This window comes from Octodon degus, unplaced genomic scaffold (assembly GCF_000260255.1).
Source record: "Octodon degus isolate 3935 unplaced genomic scaffold, OctDeg1.0 scaffold00002, whole genome shotgun sequence".
Lineage (NCBI taxonomy): Eukaryota > Metazoa > Chordata > Mammalia > Rodentia > Octodontidae > Octodon > Octodon degus.
Genome location: NW_004524578.1, coordinates 6,269,557 through 6,290,650, shown reverse-complemented (window position 1 = coordinate 6,290,650; position 21,094 = coordinate 6,269,557). Strand labels below are relative to the sequence as shown.

The following is a 21,094-nucleotide window of genomic DNA, read 5'->3' as shown; positions in this document are numbered from 1 at the left end:
AAAAAAAAAAAAAAAAAAAAGGTGACACACTCCCTCTAGATCACATGACTGGGAACGTGAATGAAATTCCAAAGAGGTGCTACCAGGTATGCTGTTTTATACTTCAGCTTCTCTGTCCTTGCTAGGAGTGACATGGACTCTCTCTAAGCTTCTCTGACAGTTATTCCAAAGCTACTAAAAGGAATATGGATATATACATATACGGATATATATATGGATATACTGGATTTATATATAAACAATCCAATCATTCAAATCCAGAAGTCACAGAACAAATATCTGAGGAACAATCAACCTATTAATAATAATACCACTGCGTATCAAAGCATAAGGTCACTGAGAGGTCAACAAGTCAGACAAACACCATACTAAGTGACAATCCAAGAACAAAGCTCATGTTTTCTGGACCTGTGGATCTGATTAGTCTCTGTCTCTATATTACAACTATTAACCTTTCGAGGGGAAAATAAATCCCCCTACTTCAGATTGGGCTGTCCAGGAAGTATTTCTAGTAATTTCAAACTTCATCCTTCTATTTCTGTATTGTAAGTTCTCTGCCTCTGGTCTGATGGTTATTTTCCTGTCTTCTTTACTACTAAGCCCAACTACTAGCCCCAGGAACTCCAAAACACCCACCCAATCACACTGCGCAGAGGTCCACAGCCCGGCCGTCCAGGGCAGACGCATGCGCAGTGCACTGCAGCTGGCCCTCTTCCCCAGGGCCCTGAGGGCACAGGTAGCTTCCCACATGGGCTGGCCAGGCTCAGGCTCACGGGCTGCTCTCGGCCAGGGCTCCTGCACACAGGAATTCAAGCTCCACAGCTTTCATGGGCTCTGGCAACTACAATAATCCCCCTTCTCTGCAGTTTCAGTCACCCATGGTCCACTGTTGTCCACAAAAAAATCAATGAAAACTTCCAGAAATAAAAATGTAGGTTACACTTGTTCTGAGCATCATAAGGAAACCCTGAGGAAGCCCTCCCTACCCCTCCTGGAGGCAGATCAACCTTCTGTCTGGGTCACTATGTTATACCTGCTACCAATTAATCACTTGATTAATCACTTAATAGTCATCTTGTTTATCTGACTGACAGTCATGGAATCTAGTGCTTATGTTCAAGAAACAATTATGTACTTAACAATGTCCCCAAACTACAAAGGTGAGATCAACAATTTTATCAGTGTATTTGTATAGCGTTCTAGTCTTGTTTTTTATCTCCTACTTATAAATTAAACTTTCTCCATTGGTGTGTACATACAGGAAAAAGGACAGTGTATGTAGGGTTTGGTCCTATCTGTAATGTCAGGCCTCTACTGAGGGAACATATTCTTCTCAGAAAGGGGACAGGGAGGGGACTCCTGCCCCAGCTCACCTACTTGAGCCAACACCTTCCTCAGGATTTGCAATAACAAATTTGAGGCGCCTACAGACTGGCTTAGTGTGCACAGCTTCTGTCACCAAGGCTACTTGAGGCCCGAGCCACCAACCGTCCCTACACACCCTGCCTCTGTTCCCATCCCACGTGGATTCCATGAAAAATGGCAGGAAGAAAGAAGAGAGGACTGGATGCCTGTCTGTGACCAAGGGGAAGAAACAAAAAACAACTTCTGTTCAATAATGAGATGAAACAGAAGCCCGGCTTCCGGAAAAGGGCCTGGCATTTCTGCTCAGCATTTTCCCACCCACCTGATCCCCTGGAACGGAAGGAAGATCTAAGAGAGACAGAGAGAGACAGTGTTTGCTTGCTGCAATGGGGGTGAGAGGAGAAAAAAAAATGAAACAGGAGAGGAGGCCGGGTGGGAGGAAAAATGGTACACAAACACACACAAACATACAGATCTACACAAACACAGAAACCTAGGCACACATGTGCAACTCTACAGAAAGGAGGGAACAGACGAGCCTGGGCTCCCGCCCAGGGCAGATGGCGGCCTGCCCTCATCCATGAGATGTGCTGTGGTCACGAACAAAACTGCACTTCCCTGTCATCTGCGCCACTCTGCAATCGCTTTAACACTCTCCAAAAAAGCCCACATATTTTTAAAAAAATACTATATGTTGCTAGTATCAAACAAGAATCTGTTGATATTCCTTAAAGTCTCTCAGATTTTAAGTTTGCACACAGAATAAATTCACAGACCCTGATAACCAAATAAGCCGCGCTGACATGTAACTTTGGAGGCCCTACTGATACCCTAACACAGACCTGTGTACACTGCTGAATGTTTGTAAGGACATGGCTTATCTGGACAGACATGAGAATTTGAACCATTTGAGTTAAATTAGCAAGAACCAGTTCTACAACTATGCCCTGCTGTTTATAATAATTGAATTTTTGCAATTTAGGACAGACAATTTAAGATATGGCAGCAAACATACAGTTAGTCCAGCTTAATGGTCAGAAGTTTAGATAGTGTCAGAATGTAATTCTGACTTTAATTTTTTTAAACAGTACCAGCATTTACTTCCATTTAGTAAGAAGCTGCTGTATGCTGGTAGGTGTCTGTTAGAACTACCCTAACAAATCTCTTTCATGGGGCCTGGCCCTAGCTCAGTTCTTTAAGTGGCTGCTTCCACAAAGCTGTCAGCCTCAGGTTGCTGTAGTTCGATCCCCACAACACTCCAGCCAGCCAACTCCACTTCAGGGTGGAGCCCACAACACTCACCTTGAAGGCATTCAGAGCAAAAAAAAAAACCTCTTTCATGGGTGGAAGGTGAGACCTGCCATGCTTCTTTCAAGCAAAGATCAATTATTTCAGCCGAGCATAATGCTCAGGGACCCCAGCTTTTACAGCCTACGCCCCTGGTTCACACCCCAGATGCTGCAAGAAGGTGTGATGCGAGCGACAGCTTCCAGCTCCTCCACAAGTCAGACTTCACTCTTGACATGGAGCTGAGCGATATAACCCAGGCTAAGATTGTCCCCAAGCCCACATGCGCCATGTCACCCCCATGCTCGCTGACAATGTGACCCGGCATGCACACAAGATGGGCAGCAGAGAAGTGCCAAGGAGGCTTCTTGGAAGCGGGTAGAACCACCCTACAAGTGGGCTTAACTGGTACATCTTGGGAACCCTGGGCACTTTCCAAATACCTTGAAGTTCAAAAATCACTGGAAGAGTCATTCTGAAAGTTTTTAGTAACTAAGATGAGATCCCTAATAAAAAACGAACTTCTAAAGCAGACCCTGGAGGATGACACTAACCAGATGAAAATTAGCCCAGAGCAAAGCCTTTCAGGAACACATCTGCTCAAGGGCCCGCTGTCTCACCCAGGGCCACAGGCCTCTTGCCCAGCCCCAGCTGAAAGTCTAGGTCCATGTCATGCTCCACCTCAGCAGCATGGAGGGCCTGTGCCCGCTGGAACCTGGAAGCAGGGCAGCCTGGCGACAGAGCACTCAGCAGGGACAGACTATGCTCTAGCCTCCACGGGGAACTGAAAGGAAAAGTTACGGGGAAATGTGCACAACACAAGTAGACTCTCAGAGCTGCAAAACTGTGTCTTCCAGCCCAAACCAGGAGGTAACTGACCAGTGCTTAGCTTTAGTCTTCCACCCTGATCTGGAAGGGCAGGCGCGTCACCCTGTGAGACCAGTGGCGAAGCTTGCCGAGAACACATACCCAAGCTGCAACACACAGTCCACCCATTTCTCACAAAGCTACAACACTGCCATTAAACCTGCATGTTCAGCTGCTGGGGTGACACTGGGGCGCCTTCACCTGCAAGGACGACTTGGCTCACATGCCTACAGAGAAGGCTCTGTGCACGCCGCATGCCACGCGTGCATGCCATAGGTTTGCCACCACGGAGCTGTAAGAAGGCTAGGGAAGGGTATGATTCCACTTCCCATGCCACGGCTACCCTCACCAGAATAGTTTGATAAACTAGAACTCAGAGAATCTGGAACAGGAAAACAGCGTACAATTGTCTGTTTTACATGACTGACATCTTTTTAAGTTCCTGACCCCATCAGTGGTGCAGCAGTCATGTCTTCCTTTTGTCAATGAAGGGAGCCATTCACTGCCTTGTCACTGGAAGGCTCTGATCTGCAACTTACCTGCTTTCTCACTTCAGAGGCAGTAAGGAAATTCACGAACAGCAGGACCACTGCTCCCACCCTATGCCCTTTCAACCGAAATAAGGCTGTCCCACCAACAAAGCCAGCTTCCAGCACAGCCAAGCCAACACCGTCATAGATTTCCTGCAAAGACTGGACCTTCTTCACATATACAGTCAGGACAACATGAAAAAACCACAAGCTTTCACCCTGGTGGACTAAAAGGTACCTGGAGATGAAGATTAGCATTAGCAGTAAGGTCTACAGTTCCAGGGTTTTTGGCTTTTCATTTTGTTTTGTTGTTTTGTTTTTGCAGCAGGGGTCCACACCTGAAATTGAATACCAGACAGCTTGCAGGTTAAGTCATCAACAGGCACCACTTAACCAAATTCACTGAGAAAGAAGAAAGCCCCAGGCCCTCTGGAGGGCTCACCACGGCCCCTCCTGCGTGCGGTTGGCCTTCAGTGAAGCTGCCATACACAGTAAGGAGCACGATCCAGTCTTTCAGATGATTTTCATATACTGCCATCTTCGGCCTTGAATTATTCTGACAACGGCGGGAGAGAAAAGAACTCCTATCCAAGGTGCATCCTCCACCCCAGCTGAGAGCTACAGAAGGCAAGGACACAAGCAATGTCGGAAAAGCACTTCATAATCCCAGCACCTCGGGGCTCACCGAGGACAGCCAGTTCACACTCCTCTCTGCTCAGATGGGAACGGGGCTCTTCCTGTCAACAAATCCTTCACAAACCAGTTGCCATGCTGGCTGCTGCGTTACAACCATGCGTTGTAGAAGAAACCTAGGGTGGATTCAGCATGGCGCTGAACTAATGGAACCAGAGATCGGCAGGCAGGAGGGAGAGGCGGCACGGCACGTGGAGCTTGGTATGGTACCCAGAGGGCGAGGCCGACCACAGCGGGCGGTGTGGTATACGAGTGCTGATCCCCCAGGGCCTAGTGCAGGAGTGCGGGTCAGGAGCATGCCCATCCCAAGTGCGCCGGGATACCCACTGGTGCCAAGTGGAGCTGTGTCTCGGCCTAGAACTGCCACAGAGGCCTGGGCTGGAGAGGGCATTTGGCAAAAGCAGCCCCATGGATGAGATGGGAATGACAGAAATGGAACTCTGGCCATGCTAGGGTCTCGGGGCTTACCTTCTCCCAAACTTCTGTTAAAACCTAATACCCAAAAGGCCACCGCCAGGAGGTAGGGCTCTCAGAAATGATCAGGCTATGAGGGCAGGGCTTGCACAGATAAGATAAGCACTCTTGAAAGAGATCCAAGAGAACTGCCCTGCCCCTTCTCCCACAGAAGGACACAGCAAAAAGGCGTTGTGAGCCAGCAAACAGGCTGCTAGCACGCATGGCATCTGCCTGCATCTTGCGCTTCCAGCCTCTAAAGCCGTGAGAAACAAATCTACTGTTTAGTAGCTACCCAGTCTATGCTATTCTGTTAAAATGAATGTGGTCCCAATCGGACTATGAGACCAGTGTTCTAGCTTGTGTCTAGTTGTCCCTCAGTCTCATGTGCTCATATGTGGGGCTTTCCAGAGCTGGCTGGATCTGGGGTACAAGACACTGGGATTAAGTGTGTATGGTACTAATTTATTCCACTAACTGGCTTAGTATAGTTCTGGATAATGAAAAGGCCCACCCTGGGTGTGGGTGGTACCACCTGAAAGGCTTATGGGTGAACAGGACAAAGGGGAAAGGGAGGCTTGCCTCGGTGGTGCTACCGCCTGCCTGCCTGCCTGCCTGCCTGCACGGACTGCCACTCCTCTGCCTTGCCGCCCTGCTCCCCTCCCTTGGAGCCTGCCAGCTATGCAAGGAGACTCTACAAACTGTGAGCAGAAATAAGTTCTTCCTCCTTTAACTTGTGAGTGTCACGTACTTTGTTCCAGCAATGAAAAGTAGCGAAGAGAACCACCAAGTACTAAAAGACCAGAGTGAAGAAAGGGGTCAGTAAAGCAAACAAGTTACCAGCAGGGGAAGAAAACCAGAAGAGGAGCCTGTCAGAACAAAGAGCAAACATGAAGAGACCAGGTTTTGGCCCTACCCAAGGGAAAGGGCGGCAGACGGCTCTTAAAAAGAGTCTCTTGCTTTTCTAGGAATGCCTGCATAAAATCTTCCTTCAAATCTTAAGAGAAGAGACAAATACAAAAGCATGCAAAAACCCGACAGAGTGGTCATTTCCCTAGTGGCACTGTCACTACCTCCTGGCCACTGCATGGTCCTGACCTAAAGGAATTTTTAAAAGGTCAAGTCAAAACTGAGCATCAACACATCTGAGGGTTCCTCTATTGCATCCACAAGCTCATGCACGCCCTTGGCTCGATGTTTCGCTCCAGGTTTCCCTCTACTTCAGCCCCAGCCAACAAAAGGATAACATGTGGGACTCTAAAGTGCTCACTCCTTTTAAATACCATTTCAATGTATGTGGCAAACTCAAGGCAGATATTCTGCCTGGACTCAGTGCTGTGCCCTGGCGCCAGGAGGCGGCACTGAAACCCCTGGCTGCCGGGGTGCAGGACACAGCTGCACTTCTGCACTCTGCAGGCCTGAGAGACTCTACGTGGAGAGCACCGACCCTGAATGCCTTAAAGCAGTGGCTCTGGTCAAAACAGAAAGCAAAACACCTGAAATTTCAAATAGGCTAGTATCCACGTTCAAAAGTAAAAAGTAAACTGCTTTTGACAGCACAATTTCTTTTCTTTTTCTTTTTTTTTCTTTTGTATTTTAGGGAAGTTTCTATAGGGTGTTTAAGATCTCACTACTAGATCAGACTTATAGTGATCCGCCTGTTTACAGCCTCCCAAGAGCTGGGATTAGAGACACACGCCACCACACCCAGTCAACATTTCCTTAATCTAACATGTCCAACACATACTCTTTCAACATGTAACCAATATAAAAATGATTAATAAGATTTTTTAACAGGGATTTCCGCATACTTTGTCTTGGAAACCCAGTGGATACTCACACTTAGGGCATGTCTTGATTCAGACAGGCCACAGTGTAAGTGCTCAGTAAGGAGTCAGACAATCACGGTTGACAGGGATACTAAACAAAAAGAATTCCAACTCAGCCTGCAAACTTCTTCGACACTGTGCCCATTCCTCCATTTTCAGGAAAAGGACCAAGAAGACAATTCTTCTGAATGCATTTATTAACCTTAAATAAGTGTTCCATTGTGAAATCACACAAAAACATGGGCAAGACTGGGACAGCTGGTCAAAGAAAAGGCTGGGGGCATGCGGCTGGAGCCACCAGCATCCAAGCCAGCACAACCGCCTGGGCCGGGGCCCAGGTCCAACTTTCTCCTGGCACTTTTCTGCTTTCACCTTTTAATCTTCCAATGGCTCTACGGAAAACAGCAGGATCTATCTTATCTTGCAGATGAAAAGCACTGAGGCCCAGGCAGTTTGAATCACATGTTCATGTCAAATAGCTGCTCCTAGACTTGAACCCAGAATACAGGCTTCAGCTCTGCTCCAAGCTTCCTGGGTGAGCAGCTAGTCAGAAATAGCTGAAAACTCACACTAAAACCAAAGTAAGCATCTGCCGAGTCATTCAGCAGGCGCTCCCCTGCCCGGTGACTCTTTAAATAACGCCTCCCTCTTGTACAAGTTTATGAGTTTCTGAAAAAACTTATGCGCATGTACATGTACTTTTTATGCTCTGTGATACTGAGGATCAAGCCCAGGAGTATGTTCCACCACGGAGCTATCCCTCCAACACTCTTTAATTAGGAGACAGGGTTTCACCAAGTTGCCCACATTGGCTTTGAATCAACCCCTGAGTCATTGGGGTGACAGGTGTGTCACCTCTCCCATCTCTGAATGTATCTGACCACCAGGATTAATGACAGTAACCGCTTAGGAACACGCCCAGCTATGGCCCAGAACAGCAGGTTGTCCAAAGCCACCATCTAATCTCAGTCCACTATCCCTTCCTGGTGACACTTTGCTGACTTTGCTTTTACTTTTCAGGCAGAATTTTTAAATGTTAAGGCTACTTTGAAAAGGTACTTTGATGTCTTCTCAAACTAGTGGGTAAAATAATAATCAGGCACAGTTGCAAACAATCACAAGAGCACCTTCCTCCACCTCTAGCCAAATGATCCTCAGTAACAATTTGGTTTGCAAACAGAAGTGTTTGGCAAAATTTTGTTTTTCTTTGTGAAATCTACATGAGGTGATGAACACAACCATGGCTATCTTCTTTGTATGAACGTGAATGTGGCCATTTTCTCTAGAATTGTGGAACAAACTGAGTTTGTGAATGGAGTTTCCACTGTATTTCCAGTATGTCCTTTGACCACTCTTGACAGCACCCAACATGGCTTCCACCCATACCACCATCCTATATCTCACAAGTTCCCAGATGCAACAGAAAACTAACCAAGACACACACACACACACACACACACACACACACACACACAATTACACACTTTAGGAACCACTTCTGCTTGGTGCACCAGAAGTATCGGTATACCACGTCATAAATGCAATAGGACTCAACCCACCATAGAAAACATCTGCATTCAGAAGGAGAAGAGTAAAGAAGAAGAGGAGAAAAGAGAAAGGGGAACAGAGAACATCATGGTCAGCAGCTCTCTTACTTTTCTGGCAGTGATTCGTGGTCCAGCAGCGGTAGTTGTACTCATTGTTGATGGTGGTTTTCTCGCACATGGGCTTCTCCTCCATGGTCCCTGGACACAGGTCCCCACACTCCTTTGGGGGCTTGTTTCCCACGATGTAGTTATTGGACACTGCATCCAGGATCAGAGACCAGTCCACCGTGGAGAGGTAACACAGGTCAGCATTTTTCTCAATCCTGATAGCCCCACGGGTAATGTTTCTCAGGTTGTAAAGCCCAATATCCTTGAGATTGGTCATCTCAAAAATAACCAGGGCGTAGTTATAGAAGAGTTTCCAGCCACGGATGACCGTGAGATTTGGAAAGAGGTCTCCAAGGCTCTCGAGGCCAGCCACTCGGAACAGCAACAGGTATTCGGTGATGACCGTGAGCTTGGGAAAGCGGTAGCTGCGGTAGTCCTCAGCCTTGGAGATGAGCAGGATGTGGAGGTATCCCTCGATCACTGTGCAGTTCTCCAGGCGTTTCAGCTGCTGATAGTCATTGCGGATGTCAATGCCTGGCCCACAGACTGAAAGGAGACAAAAGGCCAAAGGGGGGACATGTTTCAGTTAAAAGGAAACCACTCTCGAAACTATGTTCTAATGTATAATACAGTTAGGTTGAAGGAAATCTGCTTTTATTAAGATTCAAGATTTCACTGCAGACCAACCTGAGGTATGCACTGCAGTGGACTGCACGGGTTGCTGTCCAGCCAGCTGTCACTCTCCATGGTCTACCCTGGGCCAGACGCTGTTCAACACATTCATCCACTATGGGAGGTGCCCTTGGCCTTAACCACATGCACTAAAGCATGCAGCCCAGGGTCACCTGGGGTGATACACAGAAGTCAAGGTTGTAACCCACGCCAGCCCAGCTCCATGGCTGCCAGACTTCACATGCCTTACCCTTCTACAGAGCGCCAGCTCCAAGTGCCTGAACAAAAGCTTAGCAGTCAGGTACTTACTGTTGCACCTAGCCTGCAAGCTCCAAGGAATACAGTCTACCCTGGAGAAGCCAACATGCTGCAAAGGACAGAGACAGACGCTTTGTCCCACGCATCCTGCCCTCCTCTGACATAGCCCAGGCACTTCTACTCTCTTCAATAAGCCACTGTTTTTGGTACCGAGATAGAACTCAGGACCTTACACTTGCTGGGTAGGTGCTTATACCACTGAGCTATCTTCCCTGCAGAAACATACTCTTTAATGAAAAAGTCACATGCTTCCTACTTTAGTCAAGTATTTTACTAATCAAAAAGCATGCTTCCCATAGTAAAGTTAAGTGACAGCAAAAAATAATAAAATTCATCAGTGACCTCAACATTCGAAGACAGGTAATACTACTCATCCCAGTTATCCTTTCCCTACAAATAACTGAAAGGAAAAGAAACCAGACAATAATATAATATTTGTAAATGTGTGTCCTTCATTTAACAAGAACATTTTACCAACCCAATGAATATCGTTCCACATTAGCATTTTAATAGAGAGGTGGTATTCCTAGAGCATTATTATGCACCATGAGTTCTTTTTCAACCAAATCCCTACCACTGGACACTGAGGTTATTTCCAGGTTTTTACATTATATACCATACACCAGCGAACATTCTTGATAGATATACAACGGCATTTTTTTTAGGACAAACACCTAGAAGTGGGATCGCTGAACCAACACATCTGCAGATTTTAAAAGTTTTGGGTAAAACGGCCTCAATACTTGAAGACTTCATTTTCAAAATTCCGTATGCCCATACCAAAGCAACCCTTGGTTACAATAAATTTTTGGGATTTCATAATATCCCACAACATTATTGTGTCTTCTCAAACAGACTAAAGTTTTCTATCCAGCATAGTTCAGGAACGTCAAGCACCCCGTGTGTGATTCCATGAAAGGTGCAGATGCAACGCCCTACCCTCTAAGGAGGCTGCAGGAGTCATACCCGCGCAAGGAGCTGTGTAGGATGAAGGGGAAGAAGGAAGGGAAGGCTCCAAGGGCCAAGGAGGAGGCAGAGCTTGGTAACCTAGAATGTTAAATGAGTTGGCCCAATTCCTAAATCTTACTGAAGGGAAAATGAGGCTCCTAAGAGAAACCCAAACCTGGCAGACGCTCCGGTGTGCCTGCAGCTTTGGGTGTGCGCCCAGCCCCTCACACTACAGGAGACGTCATCACCACGTGAAACGTGAGGAAATTCTGCAGATCTGAAGAAGTCAAGTTTTATACACAAGGTCCCAGGCCTCAGCCTGCCCCCAAGGCCCTCCTCAGCCCAACACCAGGCAGTGAGACGCTACAGCAGCACATCCCTGCCTGCTCCTACCTACCCAGTCTGCTAGGCTGTTCGTGTTCCCCACATGGACACCACCAACGTTCAACAGGCCAAGACTTTTCTGAACTCGCAGCCAGCTTCCTCCCTTTTATGGCTTAACTATGAAGTGGCCCTCCAGAGACTTATGGATCAAGGGCACTTTTTGATGGATTAATCCATTGAGCTCACAACCCAAATGGGCTGTTAGGAGCAGGGGTAGCTGAAGCAGGGAGGTCACAGGCACCCCTCTGGAGAGAGAGCCTCCTCCCTGACTCCCCTGCTCTCTCTGCTTCCCTGGCCCTCTGCTACACCCTTGTGTAGGAGGCAGCTACCTTAGAGCCAGCTGTGCCCAGAGCGAAACCTCCAAAGTCATGAACAAAGTAAACCTTCTGTCCTTCATGCTGTGTATTTGAGGTACTTTCTCCCAGTAACCAAAAGCCACCTAATACTCTCCTGTGTACGCTGTCCGATTCTGTCCCTTCCTCAGGGCTCTGCCCATATACCCAGCTTTGACAGCCACCCCCCTAGTGTCAACTAACTGCTCCTTCCCCCTCCCCAGCCGCTGCTTCGCCACTGTACTTTTACCCAGCTGTAGGCGGTGAACATCCTTGAGCACTCAAGGCACCAAATCCTTCTTCGGGCTGAGGGAACGCTTTCTCTCTGCCTGTGCCCAGTCTAAAATGTCTCGCTCCCTCCACGCTCCTGTAAGTTAAGCACATTAATTTGCGCTTACATAGTACACAGTGGTTTTTAGACAGGAGCGTGTGAACTCAGTCAATCACTGTATCCAGTTTGTGCTTCGGCGCATTATGGAGCGTCAGGTACCAACTGCTACTGCTTCAAGAAGAGCACAAAAATTAGGATCGTGTGAAAGAGGGTGAACATGCATCGCTAAAGTGTGCAGATCTCTACAGCTGTGACCCAAGGGCAGGTGGGCTGGGCGTGCCAGCCCCTCTCTGCCATCTGCCTCTCCTCCACGGCCAGCAGAGAGCACTCCTTGAACGGAAGCTGCACTGCGGAGCTGGAACCGGCAGCGCCTCCAAATGAAAGAGCAGTCTCCGCACTTGACACTCCCCCCCCCCACTTTTAGAACAAAAGCAAAAACGTAGGAAGAAGCCACCCACTTATTCCAGAAGAAGAGACAAGCCCAAGCCACAAAGTACAAGGCAGGGCCCAGCCACCAGCTGTTTTGGATTCTGTGACTGACACTGTTGGTCTTTGGGGTGTTTCGTGATAGAAACACAAGAAAGGAAAGCCAAGCTGGACCATGAATGATAGCACAGTGTTCAAAAGAACCAAGCCACAAACAGGAAGAGAATGCAGCCTGCCCCCTTTACGCCACGGACAAATACATGCACTGAGGGCATACGCACTGCACACAGTGCAGGGGACGACACGCCCTGCGCTGCCACTGCTCATCGATGATTAAAAGGAAATTGCAAAATACCTTCTCTCCCGTTTCAAAGCAACAGATGCAAAAACACCCAATTTTTTGTTTCATGTGTCACAAAAAGACCCAAACACTCAGACTGTGAGCTGCGAGAATGGTCCGTCAACAGTAATGAAAGTTGCTTTATGGCATTTTTTTGTTTTCTTTTTAATGAAGTGTGCTGGATATAATTTTTTTTCAGATGAGTGCAGAACCTGGAGAAGCGGCTGCCACTAATGATGCAGAACACACCACTACTACTTGTCCTCCGATATAAATAGACATAGACATACACAGATATGTAATTTGAAATCTAGGGAAATTTCACTGTACTGTCAAGTTCTGAAAAAGTATTTCAGTTTACCACGTTGAGGTGGCACTGTACAGAAAGTAATAACCATATTGGTCTAGTGGCATGAATCTTGATTTTTTTTCTTTTCATTTGTCCAGGGATAAAAAATTGTGTTAAGTATATAAGGTCTTACCTCTGTGGGTCGATTACAAAAACTGATATAGTATTCTCTAAATCACGAAAAAAAAAATAACAAAGTTTGTGGAAATGACATCAAGCAGGAACAGGGCTAAAAGGGCCAGCTGGAAATAAGAGGCAGTAGCCCCCAGCTGGTCCCTAAGCCTCGAATGACAAAGAAACCAAAGCAGAGGAGGCACCAACACACAGGGCAAGCTAGGAAGGCAGGGGCTGTGGTCCTTGAGGCCAAGCCCACCTCCCCAAGCAATTCTGTACATAAAACCTTGCACTTGAAAGGGAATCTATTCCTCAAAATTCTAGTATTTTTTTTTCAATAGGCCAAATTTCAGTGCCCAGAACATAAGCAAAAGGGATAAACAACCTATATATAATTTGGAAAATAAATTCCCAATAAATTGCAAGAAGAGATGAGGTACTAAAACTCACTCAGCAGAAAGAATCCCCCAAAGGTGGGTATCTATATGGAAGAGTCATGTTAGAAATGCAGTCACATGTTTACTGCATGTTCTGTGTTAGCGAGATCCTGGGGGTCCTAGATAAATAAAAGGGGATGGCTGAGTTCTGCACCCCAGCGGGCCACTCACGAGGACGCACTCCATCTCCTACGCCTTATTTTCCTCACCAGCAAAATAGCCGGCTACCACGGACCCTACAGAAGCTGATACAACAGTCAGATAAGTACCTCTATGTTACTGTCAATAGTAATAAGCTTTAGGCAACATTACTAATTAAATATTAATAAAAAAGATATACATGCCTTGTTGACCCAATCTAAACATTGCAAATAGCAACAAAGTGGAAGATTAACAACATCACTGAGTATCTTTCTGTCCTCTGTCAACAGTCCCATTAATGAATATCATAAATTACCCATTTAATTAAGAAGTTTTCAATTCTGACCAACTCCTCTTCAACAACATGGATAGGCTTCGATTGTAGTTAGAAATACAAACACTATGGAATAAAATTGGCACCCTTTTACTACAGGTTGACAGGAGGAAAATAAGTAAAATACAGTAGCCAACCATCATCTCTACTTCTGAGGGAGTTTGCAAAGAAGCTTATTTTAGTCGGGTATACTGAGGCACACCTGTCATCTGGACCTTGTGAGAAGACGAGGCAGGAGAGTCTCAAGTTCAAGCCCAGCCTGGGCACGTCAGCAAAACCCTGTCTTAAAATAATAATGGAAAAAAATAAAAATTAAAAAATAAAAATTGGACTGGAGATATAGTTCATTTCCTTGTAACAATAAATAAATTCATTTCTCTTAAAATTAATTCTTTAGAGTCAGTAACTTAGTATAACAAAACCTCTCTCTCAATGCCATCATTCTGTGAAAGTCAAAATGAAGAGGATTAATGTGTAAATAAAGTCTGAGCAAGCGGGAGATTAAGAGTCGTAGTAGCTCAGTGGGCAGGGCTCTGGGAATGGAAAGGGGGCGCCAGCTTAGGACTCTGTTTCCACAGAGGGGCAGGAAGAGTTCTGAGGATTAGATCCTCAAAGATGGTCTGAAAAATGGCCAAGATCTAGCCAGAAGGGTGAGCGGGAAGGGGTCTAGAGAAAGAAGCCCACAAGCCCACGCCAGAGGTGACCCGACTGGTGGTCTCAGGGGGAGGTGGCGAACCCACGGCAGGCCTGCTACAGGGTCTGAAAGCACTACAAGGTTCACTGTCACTGCCTCAGGGGAATCTCTGGGTTAGAGCAAGAGAGCAGCAGGAAGAACAAGGGCAACATCAGGGCAGAGGCAGAAAGCTGAGGAGCCAGGGCTTAGAAGTCAACTTTACTCTGCACCCAGTCAATCCAGAACTCAAAATCCTGGGCTCCAGTACCAGCCCACGAGCCCCCCTGCCCAGGCAAGAATCCTTCACCCTCCTCTGCCACCACCTTTCCTGTACACCTAGGTCTGCAGCGTGATGTGGGTAAAAGCTAAGCACACATCCTTTCTAATCTGGTCTGTGCTTGACCAGAAAACCCCTCAGCAGCCATAAAGCTACACACGAAACAGTGACGCAGAACAAAAATAGGTCAGAAAAAGTAACTCTAGTGCCACACAGGGTTCGCAGGGGTGCCAGTCCTGCCACCCTTGCCCCAGCCCTGCACCACTCCTGAGGCTGGGAGGGAGGGGCCCTCAGCCTGCTTATACACGTCAACTAACCAAAAACTCAGAGATCAGGAAAGGGGGCGGGCGGGGGCGGGGGGCACAATGTTGTGATAATAAACACCACGGATACTCCAGAGTTTGCCGGAGTAGAATTTTCTGTGTTAAGTGTAAACAGACACAATTCATGTTAAGCCTTTTATCTTCATGTGTCAATGAGAGTGTGTTTACACTGTATATGTACCTTTCTCCCTCACACAGACAGCACTGTGGCCACCAGACACATTCAGTAACCGAAGGCAATCACAGGAGTGCACAGGATTCCCATCATATAGGTGACTTTTCAACAAAAATCAAAAATGAGGTGTAACTTAAATTTGCATATCGCTCTTTACTGTCCTGCACAAGAGCTATCTCCATCACACACACAAACATAATCTAATCTATGCACATATGAAACCCAGTCCTGAAGACTGGACACATTAAAACTGAACGCTACAATGTAGCAACAAATTTCAAAGATGGGTGAGATGCTTATATCCTGCCAGGTCCACTAAGAAATGGAAACTCAAGGAATTAATTCAAAGACTAGAAGGAACCCAAGACACAGCATCCCCTGCACTTAAAGCATCGGTAGCCAAGCAGACTGGTGCAGAATGGAGCTGTATTTGCTTTAACGGAGGAGCAGAAACTGTTTTCCTGAATCTTCATAAAAACAACTTTACCCGCTCTCACAGTTATTCTAAATGCCTTTCTAGTCTTAAAATATCCAGAAGTCCAATGTTCTAAGTCTCTGTATTTTAAAAACCGCCCGTGTAAGAAGCTCTAATCCTGTCTCCTTCCACATGGCTCCCATGCACGGTGGACTCTGACAAGGCGAACACAGGCGCTGGTCCCCTTGGCTATGTACCCACCCTGCGCCCCACACCCGGGGTCCCTCTGGGAGCTAGTGTTCCGCCTACTGTGAGCCCCTCTTTGGGGGCAGCTGCTGCAAGTTTCGGCCCTCTTCCAGTGACGAGCCACCCTGCACCTCCCACAGTTCACTGCACGTCCAGAAGCTAGTGCTGCGGCCCCAGGGGCAGCCCAGTGAGGCCACACAGCACAAGGCCCCTGCCAGAAGTCAGAAGAGGCAGGGCTCCTTTTCCTTTCTTCTCCGCAAATGTTCTACCTGAAGGCCAGGCCTGGCTTTGCTTTATGAAACACATTTCCGTGTTCTACTTGGAGCTCACATGCTCACTTCAGAAGTTTCACTCTGCCCTGCAGTGCTCCAATTTCCTTAAGTGACCTGTCCTCTTTTCAATTAGACAGATACCCAAATCAAGCTGATAATTACTGTGGAAATTCCGTTCACTTGTCCCTCTAACCCTGCAGTGCGATTCTTCATGGATCTGGAGCTAGAATACCAGCCTCAGGCTGGGAGCATGGCTCCATGAAGAGCCACGCACGCACTTTGCGGGGCCTACGTTGTATCCTCAGCACAGGGCCAGCCTCCCGACTTCCAGAGGTTTCTGTCCGATGCGGGACTCTGCTAGAAAAGAAGGCCACAAGCTGACCCTCAGAAACCAGGCAACTCTTGGTTGTCCCACTAACAACCCACCTGGCCTAAGAGCACTTAGGGTTTCGCTCTGCTTAAATTTCCTCAAGACTGAAATGTAGGTTTAAGACTAAATGTATTCATTCGTCCACATATTTCTAGAATGGCTAACACACGCTAAGCAGTGCGCAAGCTCTGGGAAGCCAGCAAGGAATAAAATCAACGAAAGGCAGCCTTGGTGGGACAACCACAAAGTAGAGTCAGGACTCTATGTCCAGAGACCCAGAGTGACGACCACCACCTAGCACACAGCCGTCCTGACCTAGTGTGAATGCCACGTGCTCTGGGCACATTCAGACAGAAACAACCGTACTGCAGCATGCTGGATAAGTCACTCCCATCACCATGATTCAAAACACCAGCAAGACCCATGTCAGCTGCCTGCTCAAGGACCAGCCTGTGATAACCAAACAGGTACAAAACTACACAGAGCAGAACTCAGAGGAAGGACTCCTAGCAGGCAGGCTGGGGGGCGAGGGAAACTGCAGGGGTCATGCAGCTGTAAAGAAAGGAAGAAGGAGAATTGGAGAGAAAACAGGAAGAGGCACACCTGGTGAAGGAGGAGCAAAGGAAGGGCTGACACTGAAGGCACCCCCAAAGCAGGGCACCTACCGCTATGAACAGAGCATCAGCACCCAGAGAACAATGGAAATAGACAGCTGGGGGCTCTGGGTTCCACCTGTAACTACCCGCATAAGCACCATGTAAATAGAAAGCGTGGGACGTTCACTCTAATAGTGGCCAGAGATCAGAAGAGTAGAACGGGCTGCACACTTGTGTCCATGGCAGCACTACTCACAATAGCCAAAAGAAGGAATCACCCAGGTGTCCATCAGCGGGTGAGTGGACGAAGGGTGGTCAACACGCACAGTGGAGTATTAATCGCCACTAAAAAGGAATGGAATTCTGAGACATGCCGTGGCACGGGTAAGCCTTGGCATTATGCCCAGTGACGCAGGTCCGCTACCAAATGACTGCATGATTCCACTGTACAGGTTACCTGGCACTGTCAAAATCACAAGGACCGAAAACAGAAGACGGCTGCCTGGGGCTGAGGCCAGGAAGGAATGTGGGGGCTGTTTCAGGGCTCCAGAGTTGCAGTTGTACAAGATGAAAAGAAGTCCAGAGATTGGTCGTAGAATAGCCTGAATGTATTTAACATGACCTGTATACTTGAAAGTGATCAAGATGGGACATTTTATATTTACTTTCTCAGTTTTTATGTGCAGCAGTAGCTGGACACAGAGGTTAAAACCTGTAATGAAAAGCTACTAAGAATGCTGAGACAAGATGACAGTTCAAGCATAATCTGGGCAACTTAAGAATCTTGAATCAAAATTAAAAATAAGAAAGGCCAGAAATGTAGCTCAGTTCAAAGGTACTGGGCTCAATCCTCAGAATTATAAATAAAAAATTACACGGGAAAATTTTTGCTGCATGTTAGCCTGCCCTCAGTATGGGTGAGAAAGTGCAGAGAGACAGCTGAAGGCAACCACAAGGCCCACCTCCTCCCACAGAGCAAGGACAGCCCAGCAGGAAGCAGGCCACCTGTGTGCCACAGACGAAGCCCATATACCAGGCACTTACAAATGCTGCCCAAGGGCTGGAGATGTGCGACACAGTGCCTGCCCAGTGAGCACAAGGTCCTAGGTTCCAATACCAAAAAATGTTACCCAAACACCTGTAATCCCACCACTCTGCGAGACTAGGATAAGAGGATCACAAGTTCAAGTCCCACCTCAGCAACTTAAAAGAGCTCTTATCTCAAAATAAAATGATAAAAAGGCTAGAGACTCAGTTCAATGTAAAGGGCCTGAGTTCAACCCTCAGTACTCTAAAAATGGCATTCAGGTGGGGTAAGGCTGTGGGCTACAGGACCCAAGGTGCCAGGCATGGAGCAGCACAGGGGGCACAGGCTTGGGGAAAGAGCTCTGGGCACAGTCCTCTCTCCGGAGTGGGCAGACACACCAGCCACGTACGCAGCCAGCCACCTTTGAGAACTAAAGAGCAGTGGCATCTGGAGAGGTAACAAGACTCCCGGGCAGTATTCACAGCCCGCTGCAATGATGGTCTAACCTGAAATGTTCACACATCATTCCTTAAACCCAAGCATACCTCAACACATGGCTTGGAAAATGTGGTGGAAAACGGGAGGGTGAACCAGCATGGCTCCAGCTGTCCTAGCTGCCCTTGGCAGCCCTTCAGGCAAGGCCTCTACCCTTGCAAAGACCTTCATACCTCCCTCAGCTTCCACACTTACTGCTCCACTTTAACAAATAGCTTGTTCCCACTTGGCGCTCATCCACACACCTGAAGGCCAGTCCCCATCCCTGACTCCCTCCCTGCGGCACGCTGTACAGTTCAGTTCAGAACAGTACCCTCAGCGGTTACGATTTGTCCTGCTTAGGCCCAGGAGAGCCTCCAACCACCAGCCCAGACATCAGCCCCGGGGAGGCAGGCCCAGCACCCAACCAAGAGGAGACACTGTCCTCCCAAATCTCGGCTTCCCAGTAAGGGTCTAAACACCTTGCTCCCAAGCAGTTCAGCCCTCTTCTGCTAGAGGAACCACCTACCATCCCAACCCAACACCCACGCCTTTGGTAGCAATGCTCCTTTCCCCACACTCTAGCAGTGCTGTAGGCAGAAATAGAAGAAAAATACTGTTTCAAAGCGAAGCCACAGGCCACGGGCCACAAACTGTCATAAACTACAACACAGCGGGATTCTGTAGCCTTTTTTTGTAAATATACCACACTGGCCTTTCAACATACTGGCTAACAACCCAAGAAGGTCTCCGCTGAAAGGCCAATGGGTTCTTTCTGAATTGTGTATATTTCAACATTTTTATCAATCACTTGATCAATGGCACAGATAAAATGTTTGTCTAACTCAAGGATGACAAGTTTCCAGGAGAGATGGCAAATACACTGGAGACAGAGAGTCAAGAGCTAAAAAGATCAACAGATTGGAATTGCAACAGAGAGGAAATAATGTTATTTGGACACTTGGTTGCAAAAAAAGAAATGCACAAATGTAGGAGGTGTGAAAAAGACTTAGGAGATTTAATTGGATATAATTTCTGTATGTGATGATAGGGTGCTGTGTCTGCCAAAAAAAAAAGAAAGAAAGAAAAAAAAGCCGAGCAGCCTGAGCTCGTACCTAGTAGAGACTTAGCGCAGCAAGGGGCCAGCGGAGAGGCCCCCACACTGCACGTGCTTCTCTCAAGCGAATGAGAAAAGATCCAAATGACAGCCAGGCAGGAGTGGGGACCAGAGAGCCCATCTCAGGGAACGGCAACAGAAACCAAGCCCACAGGGTCCACAGAAGGAACCCTCCTGGGCGAGCGGGACGCAGAATTTGTACCAAGACACAGTGTTGTATGCACAGGATTTGGGTTTCATTCAAGAGCACATTCAGAATGTATCTGAAATCCGACCAGACTGCCTGCAATAGGTACGAGAGATTCCTGAGGAGCAGCACACTCCTGGAGGGTGATAAGCCTGACTGACTCAGCACCACTACCTCTTCTGGGGCATTATTTGCCCTGTTTTACATCAAAGGAAACTGAAGGCAAATAAGGAGCAAGTGTTCTGTCAGGCATCACTCAAGCATGAGGCGACAGAACTGGGGCTTGCATCCAGATTACTGCATACACACAAGTGATACAACAGCCATCTTTCGGGGTATCTCGCAAGACTGACAAGGCTGTTACGGCCAGCTGCTCATGACAGGAAGAGGGACTCTCACCTGCTGTGGTCCCTGAGAGCCAGATGATAGATGTGGGCTTCAGTACAGGCTCCAGGGAAGACGCTGGGCAACCAGCTTGTGACCGCACAGAGTAAGGTGACAAAGATGCTGGAGACAGCTCTGCGAAGCAGTTAGCTATCTCACAGCCCACCCTCAGAGCTAAGGGGATAGAACGACTCTTTCAGAGCCTATCTTCCCTTGAGAAGCGCCCACTGTTGCCACAAGTTAGTCACCCTGCACACTGTCAAATTCTTGCTTCCATTCATAATCCACGAGGGAAAAATATAAATCAGCAAGCACAACCTAACCCAGCCATACCAACTTGTCCTGCCCTGTGGCAGATCTCAGGGTTGGAACACAGGGTCCCGACTCGGCCAGCCCCCGCCACACCTGCTCTCTGCCTTTTCCATCAAAGCCTGCTCCCTTCTGCATCTCCATCCCTGGCTGTCCTTCCGCACAACACTCCCATACAGCTCCAACTTCCCCAAAAGGGGTGTCCATCTCCTCCACCTTGGCACACAGCCCCTTTATTTGATTCTGATACTCAGATCCACAAAGCTCCCCTAGCGTTCAAAGCACCACCACTTCCAAAACTACAAGGAAGTGGTACAAGTACAGGGAGAGTTTCTTTTTCTTCCTGACTGAGACCAACGTAATTCTCAAGTACGCGGAGAGCTCTGACATGTGTGCGCAGCCTGCCTTGAAAGCAGAGCTCTCGGTGAAGACCAACACAGGAGC

The 21,094-nt window shown here is 47.6% G+C and overlaps 1 protein-coding gene across 1 annotated transcript in view; it reads right to left on the bottom strand.

The window, feature by feature from the left end:
- The window catches only part of Igf1r (insulin like growth factor 1 receptor), a 284,489-nt gene that overhangs the window by 225,146 nt on the left and 38,249 nt on the right, over positions 1-21,094 (bottom strand). The window contains exon 2 of the mRNA XM_004623262.3: positions 8,680-9,225. Within this exon, the coding sequence (XP_004623319.1) occupies positions 8,680-9,225 (546 nt within the window). The remainder of the gene's footprint in view (positions 1-8,679; positions 9,226-21,094) is intronic.